General features: G+C 36.0%; 1 protein-coding gene across 1 annotated transcript in view; it reads left to right on the forward strand.

The window, feature by feature from the left end:
* bop1 (BOP1 ribosomal biogenesis factor) overlaps positions 1 to 8,568 on the forward strand; it is a 105,249-nt gene that overhangs the window by 74,400 nt on the left and 22,281 nt on the right. Inside the window, exons 6-9 of the mRNA XM_079829862.1 lie at positions 3,654 to 3,755; positions 4,209 to 4,421; positions 5,745 to 5,906; positions 8,390 to 8,470. Of these exons, the coding sequence (XP_079685988.1) occupies positions 3,654 to 3,755; positions 4,209 to 4,421; positions 5,745 to 5,906; positions 8,390 to 8,470 (558 nt within the window). The remainder of the gene's footprint in view (positions 1 to 3,653; positions 3,756 to 4,208; positions 4,422 to 5,744; positions 5,907 to 8,389; positions 8,471 to 8,568) is intronic.

Here is an 8,568-nt window from a genome sequence, read left to right on the forward strand (position 1 = left end):
TCCAATGTTTAGTGAACGGTGGAAGCAGAGCTCACACATGTACGTCCTCACTCCTGCTGTCACACATTGACACAAATGAAGAAATACTGCTCTTATTAGAGTGCTGTCATTCTTAAAGTACCGGTACTAATAAAATGTAATATCGTACCATTTGTAATAGCAAGGTATCGTGATACTTTTCTAGTACCGGTATATCGTGCAACACTAGTCATCACTCATCAAGGCTGCATTTATTTAATCAAAAACACCGAAAAAAAACGTACTATTATGAAATATTATTAAAATTTAGAATAATTATTTTCTATTTTAATATACTTTAAAATATAATTTATTACTGTGATGCAGATTTTCAGCATCATTACTCCAGTCTTCTGTGTCACATGATCCTTCAGAAATCATTCTAATATGATGATTTATTATCAATGTTGGAAACAGTTGTGCTGCTTGATTTTTTTTTTTGGAACCTGTGATACTTTTTTCAGGATTTATTGATGAATAAAATGTTGAAAAGAACCGCATTTATTCAAAATAGAAATCTTTTCTAACAATATAAATATTTGCTATCACTTTATCAATTTAACACATCCTTGCTGAATTAAAGTATTTATTTCTTCCAAAAAAAAGACTGAAAGAAATGACTGACCCCAAACGTTTGAACAGTAGTGTATATTGTTACAAAATAATTATATTTTAAATAAATGCTGTTCTTTTTAAACTTTTTATTAGGCAAAACAACGGTTTCCAACATAATTGGTCAAGGTTCATGTGACAGTTATTTCAAAAACATATAAATATAGTAATGTTTCCAAACTTTTGACCAGTACTGTATGTATGCATGTATATATAAACTAGTGAACAATTTTGTAATAATTTTTTTTTTTATTGGATACCACACATATTGAAATAAAAGCATGATTTTGGTGCACAAACGGTAGCTAAGGTAGGTCAAAAAACACATGAAGATAAGTGTTAGGATAATACATCAGCATTCGGACAGTATTCTGCACTCATTTGAAAATGACATTTGAACATCATTTGACATTTTTAATTAATTAAACAAAATTGATCTCATAGATGTGGCTGTTGTGGTTTGTGGTCATAGCAGCACCAACTGCTGCAGTTAATGTGGTGAATTCAGATGACTTTGATCATTCTATGTTTTCCCATTTTAAATGCCTATTGCCTGCTGTGCACAGTTGCGCTGATGCCACTGGGCTTGGGCCCGTCATCGCTGCTCGCAGCTTTATTTTTATTATATTTTTTGCTTTATTTTTTAGCAGAAGTTTTTCAAGGAAGATTAATTTGGGGTTTTAGCGTGCTGTGCTTTAAGGTGCTTTCACACGAGCACTTTTGGTGCGCAACCGGGTTCGATTGACGTCTGAGTTCGGTTTGTTTGGATGATGTAAACGCTGTCTTCCGAACTCGGTTGTGCACCCGCGAACCGTACCCGTGTCCGCTTTAAAAGGGTGGTCTGGGGTACGGCTCATGTGAACTCCGGTATGGTTCGTACTAGGGATGGGGCCGATCTGATCCAGTATCGGTATCGGGACCGATACCAGCTTAATTCACGTATCGGATTTTCCCGATCCAACCTGTGGAGAAATCCGATATCCATTAGCCACGTCTGCGCTTTCCTAAAGTGATTCCCGCCGGCTTGTCTGCTAGCTGGCTGCAAACTATGGAATGGATTTCCTGAACGGAGGCGCGGCTCAATGAGACACAGATTTATGAGACCCCACTCAGGAAATCCATTCCGCAGTTTGCAGCAGGATAGCATTGAGCAGCATTGTGGCTAGCCAACATATCAGCTGTGTGGAAATACTTCACACTGGAAACACCGCAGAGCAAGACAATTTTTGCAAAACCGTAATTAAGAGAGGTGGAAGCTCCCTCGCGTCGTACAACACAACGAACGCAATCAAACATTTAAAAAAGCAGACAAGACTAGGGTGACATTTAAGAGATAAAAATTAAGGCTTGACATTGACAATCGCCATCTGCGTGTATTTCGGCTGTGTAACACTCACACCAGCCACTTTGAACTTATTATGGTCTTCTCAAAAGCCATCTGTTATAATCGCGTTGCGCATTATAACCAATCACACGTGTTTATATTGAGTTTATGAATATAATAATCAGAGGCGTTCAGATTAGCAGAGTTTTGTTCAGAGCGCGCGCGGCTCTCACTTGCTGAAATCTACACTCAAGCAGAGATAAACGTGCGATGCACGCAGGAGATTAATTCATCATACAGTGATTGACAGTTTTTGTTATATTTCAGCACCGAAAATAGTTTCAAACAAAACACAGCAGAACCACAGCGCACATCTTATATGACTGGCATTAGGTTGGCTTGACGTTCGCGAATCTAGGGACCGTCTCTAAAGTTACATAGGCTACAACATTGGTAGGCTATACACGTTTCTAACTTAAATGGCATTTGAAGAGAATGACTTAGACATAAAACTGACTGTAAAGTGTTCATCTAGGTGTTGGGTATGATGCACACCTTTTGGATTTTTGATATTTAATCAAATAAACTGTCAAATCATATGAAAATATATGCTTTATTTCACTAGAATACTGTATGGGCTCTTACACAAAATATGCTAGATTTAAATGTGTCATAGCTGATAGAACACTGATGAGAATATTGCTTGAGAATATATTTACAGATATAATATTAGAGATTTATGCATTATGCGTTGCCATTGACGACGGCCATTACAAGGAAGGAAATCCCACAGAATCTAGCTTAAAAAAGTGCTTAGAGCTGCTTGATTTATTTTTTGTTTGTTGATTTTCAAATATAAATTGATAACCGTGATAATTTGGGTCACTATTATGTTCATATCATACTTGCCTGTTGAGCGGAGTTTATGTCAGCATCATATAAAATCAACAATAATGATAATAATAATATTAAAGCAAACACAGCTCTGGTATCGGAATAGTATCAGTATCGGCCGATATCCAAATTCAGGTTTCGGGATCGGATCGGAAGTGAAAAAATGTGGATCGGTGCATCCCTAGTTCGTACTAAATCGTGGAAGTGAACCGCTATTAATGACGTATGATTTGATAAAAATGTGTTTCACTCATTTTCCTGGCGAGCATGACTGACGTGCTGCAAGTAGAGAGCTGTAAATCTCATTTCTGCTCTCCTTCAGCGCTCTTTTTAGAGCATTTTCCGTACATTCGCGGCAGATAAGATGCAAGTGTTGTTTCGTACTGAAGCTTTGGAAACCCAACCAATGGTTCAAAATCAAAAATATGAAAGTGAGGTGAGCAACGCTATGCATTTTGCCGCCTTCTCGCTCGCCGTCATTACCAATGAGGGCGTCAAACAGCTGCAGCTTTGACGCAAACGCACCGCAGTTCGGACCCAAATAATATAATCTGAACACTGTCCAGCGGGGAAAGGGGGAGGGGGCAGCAGTCGAACTCCGGTTCGGACCAGGCAATCAAACCAAGTGTGAAAGCACCCTTAGAGTGTTCACTGGCTTCTTTTTCAAATTACTTTTCATTTCCTCTTTTTAAGTGTAAAACATTCGTTACCGCACCTTTTAAACACTCGGATAGTAATAGTTTTTTTTTACTTTGCCATAATGTTTTCCTCTTTCTGATTCTCTGCGTCTTGTTTGTTTTCCTAGCCTGCCGTCGACTTCTTCTCCAACGAAGTGATGATTCACCCCGTCACCAACAGGCCTCAGGACAAACGAAGCTTTATTCCTTCGCTTATCGAGAAAGAGAAGGTAAGTTTGGCTGTCCTTGTCACACCTTGACGTTTTACGTTTATGGTGAAAGCGTATATTTACTGTGAAAAGGAAACGGCATGAGAATAGTCATGTTTCGTCTCCTAACTGCTCCCAGCTGTGCTGCGTTACCAATAATGATTCCCACATAGTTTTTAAAGTGGAAAGAGGTCTGAAACGCCTGCATAATGGGGATCTGAAATTGGACGCTGAAAAGAAATCAAACCTGCGAACGTTTCGGTAAAAATAAGATTCCCACTTTAGATATTCCATCTGATTCCGGTCACTATATGTAATGTGTTTCCTGCAGTAAACCGGCGACGTGTGCAACGAGTGTTTTGAGTAATGATCGTACACATGTGCTCTCAATCACGACAATGATGTGTTACTGTGTGTGTGTTTTTCTCTCTACTGTACCGTCACTGCATCCATCTCTCTCTTTCTCTCTATTAGGTCGGGAAGTTGGTCCATGCCATAAAGATGGGTTGGATCAAGCCACGCAGACCCAAGGAAACCACCCCGCAGTACTACGACCTGTGGGCCAAGGAGGACCCCAACAGCATCCTGGGACGCCACAAAATGCACATCCCAGCACCCAAGATGAAACTTCCTGGGCACGAGGAGTCATACAATCCACCACCAGAGTACCTGCTGTCAGAGGAAGAGGTGTGTTTTTAAAATATGATGCATCTGTGGTGCATGGTAATTTTTCATACAGCCACTGTTCAAAACACGTACCAATAACATCAAACCTGGTGCAACTAAATCTAAACACGACATTTTCAAATTGCAACTATTTCTATAATTCAATTATATGAAGAAAAAACATAGTAAAAGTGACTTTTTGATATCCCTTTCTTAGTCATAGTATATATATAATATTTTTTTTGTTTTCATTACATGTAAGATTTAATGTAAATATGGTTAATTTAGAATCAAAATTTACTGTGAAAATTTTACAAATTTGACGTAAAATATATTTTTAGATAAAAATATAAAAAACAAAATACATTTATATTAATATTTTCCTATTAAAATATGTATTAATCTATCAATAAATTAATGCTGCCTTTTATCTGTTTAATGCTCAGTTTTAAGTTTGATTAATGAATTTAACACATAAGAACAAATATTTCATTAAAATATATTATAGATAAAATATATTTAATATATTTAAAATTATAATTAATATTTAAATGTATTAAATTGTATACTAAATATCACAAGAACAAAACATTTAATTAAAATATATTTATTGATTAAAAAAATGTAAATGTCAAATTTATATGTATAATTTTATATTTATAATAAATATTAATATTAATGAATGTATTAACTCCATCTGTTTTATGTGCATAAACTCACGTTATTAAGTCTGAAATGTTTAACTGAGACTCACTTGCTTTCAGGACGAGTCTTTATGCAAAAGCTAAATACATTAATTTATAATGTCATCGTATAAAAATATAAATGTAAATTATGCACTAGGAAAAAACGTCTCTTAAGCACATAAAGAGAAGATAATAAGTGAATAATGACTTAAATTTTGGTCTTTTCTTCACGCAAACTATCATATGACTTCAGGAGATTTGGAAGTCACATGCACAGCTTTTATGTTGATCTTTGGTCAGTGTGAACTGGAACAGAGCAGCATGATCTGTAGATTTGCAGAAGCATATGTACAGGTTTAGCACAACATGAGTGCGAGGAAATGAACTCTTCCTTTAAAATGTCACTGGCTAAATAATGCCCAGATCATTTCACACCTGTGCCTCAGCTCAGTCTCCATTAGGCCTGTACAATTTGCCTATAAGTCATTTGCGTATGTTTTACATATGCTATACTTAACTCCGTGGGAACACGTGCATCCCCTCTGCAAGTTAATCTTTATATACCAACCAAATTTTGACCCCAATTTTGACTGCACCTGTTCTTTAGTCCGGCTTTTGTCAAAGTTGTCATAACGTTTGTTTTGTGTGTTTTGTTCAGAGACTGGCATGGGAGCAGCAGGACCCCGAGGACAGGAAGTTGAGTTTCCTGCCGCAGAAGTTCGCCTGCCTGCGGGCCGTTCCCGCGTACTCGCGCTTCATTCACGAGCGCTTCGAGCGCTGCCTCGACCTGTACCTGTGTCCCCGTCAGCGTAAGATGAGGGTGAGACGCCTCTGCATCCTGTCCCGTACAAACAAACTCTGCAGTCCATATTTAACAATGTTTGGTGACATCAATGGTACAGAAACGGCACACTTCAGAGTTATGAATGATGAAATAACCCCCCCAAAAAAATCTCATAATTAATCTGATTAATTTTGTTCCTCAGAGACTTACATCTCTTACATCGTCTGAATTTAGTTGTTGGAGATGATCTGCTGAAAAAAAAAAAAAATGATTATGAATCTTATAATTAAAAATATATATTATTATATTACATGCTACTGTTCAAATGTTTGGGATCAGTAAGATTAGTTTTTTTCAGCTTTGATCACAGGAATAAGTTACATTTATAATCACATTGAAAACGGTTATTTTAAGTAGGAATAATATCTCACAATATTACAGTTTTTTTTTTTTTTTTTTGTATTTCTGTATTTTTGATCAAATAAATGCACTTTCAAAAACAAAACAAAATTCTTATGGACCCCAAACATTTTAACAGTAGTGTATTTTATACATACATGCATACACACATACACACACACACACACACGTTATCTATAAATGATATATTTTTTTTATAAATAATATAAAGTAGTATTATGGCATGATCAATATTTATTTATTAATTAATTTTTATATATATATTTATATATAATTTATTTATTTTTTTTATTTATTTTTTTAATATAAATTAAATAAATTATAAAATAAATATGTAACTATTTCATTCTAATTTTATCCAATTTCATAATTTGTTACAAAACGTTTTTTATTTTTATATCAGAAATGCACTTCTTTAGGAAACACAAATTCAAAATTATATTTAATATTTAACAATATTTACTCTTTGCATAAATGGAAATTTCACTTTAAAGTTTACTTTTGTCATAACTTTTCTTTAAAATATAATAACTTTTTTATCACATAAACATGTTTTAAAAATGTTAATATTAACAGGTTAACCTCTTAACAAGCGCCCCATTTTTGTGGAATTTTTTGAAAACGATATACCTAAATGAAAATGTCTGCAGCTCTTAAACCCTATGGTCTATATTCATAAACCTGGTCTTATTTTAAACTAGACACTTGAAATATTGCTACCCAAGAGTCATAATAACTCAAAGTAATATGGGAACAGAGTAATATACATGTAAATATACATGTAAGTGACTCACGTTTTTTGTTTTTTGTTTTCAATTAGGGAAAAAAATATTATAATTTAATGTTAAGAGCCTGAAAATAACTTAAATATAAAACTGAATGTCTAATCATGTCATGATTCAAATATGAGGATGATTCTCTCAGTAATGTAGCTTCTGTGAGCTTTTATGTCAAGAAAAGTCTAGGCGTCATTTCAAAAAGGTCATTTATTTCAGAACATTTGCTATTGTAAAGAGTAGTTTTTCATTCAAATAAATCTGCAATAAACTGCAATATACTACTAATTATAATGGATAAACAGTTACTGAAAAACTAAAGCAACTATTTACAGAGATTACAAAGTGTAAAAAACTCATTTAGCTGATGGGAAGCGTCAGTGAGAGACAGCGCGCTCCACTGCAGTTGCGCCATGGAGAACGTGCAGCCAGCGCGCAAACAGTATTCACCAAAGCCTACTTACGCAAACTGCGCAAGATAATGCCTTTTGATTGGTTACTAAGTCCATCAATCAAACCTTTGTTGAAAAGGCATTGGCTGGGCACCGAGTGCCTTTATCCAACGAAAACCATGGGCGCAATGATTGACAGCTCACCAAGCCTGTAAGGCACTTCCTCTATATGATGCATCCCAGAAGAGTCTCTGATTGAAGGAGAGAGACGGGGGAGGGTTTAAAATACGTGGGAGAAGCCATTCTAGCAGGGGGAGTTTGCCAGACACGGAATAGAATCGATATTTCATTGAAAATGGACATGATTGATCACGCTAACTCAAAACTCTCTTGCAAACAACGGAGGATTTTTAGTTTTTTCCCTATTTTTTCGTTGTTTTGGATTAAAAAGTGGGATGCATTTTGAAGAATGGACTCTTACACAGAGATGTATGCGGGTGTTTATTGGATTCGTCCGATCTGATCTGAACGACAGGAGATGAAAGATGAGTAACGCTGATATTTTTCTAATGTTTACATGGCCGGTCCTTTAGTGTTTCATTTAACCCTTTCCTCTCTGGTGTATTTATTGCAAAAACAAGTTCAGAACATGAATCTTGAGTGTTTTAGCTTTCAAATGATGCATAGTTTGTGATAGTTGATTGAATATTTTGTATAAAACAAAAGTAGATAAAAGTACACTCCCCCCCACTTCCGTCAACCCCCCCGTCCACGAACCGGTGCGGGTTAAGAAGTTAACATTTCACAATCCAATCACACTGAAATGATGAAACTGAGCACTGCCCTTCATTATTTCTTGAATAACAGATGTTGCATGTCTTAAAATCTGTTTTAACTCCAATATTGCCCCTGTTTTTCTATCTTTGTCCAGGTGAATGTGAACCCAGAAGACCTGATTCCCAAACTTCCCAAACCCAAAGACCTGCAGCCCTTCCCAACCACACAGTCTCTGGTACGGCAGGCTTGAGCTGGACTGGGATCAGTTTTTACAGCCTGATTCTGATGATGGCAGCGCGTAGATCAGAAACTCATGATATTTCTGGACTAGAC

Source organism: Gobio gobio, assembly GCF_949357685.1.
Source record: "Gobio gobio genome assembly, chromosome: 11".
In the NCBI taxonomy this organism is placed as follows: domain Eukaryota; kingdom Metazoa; phylum Chordata; class Actinopteri; order Cypriniformes; family Gobionidae; genus Gobio; species Gobio gobio.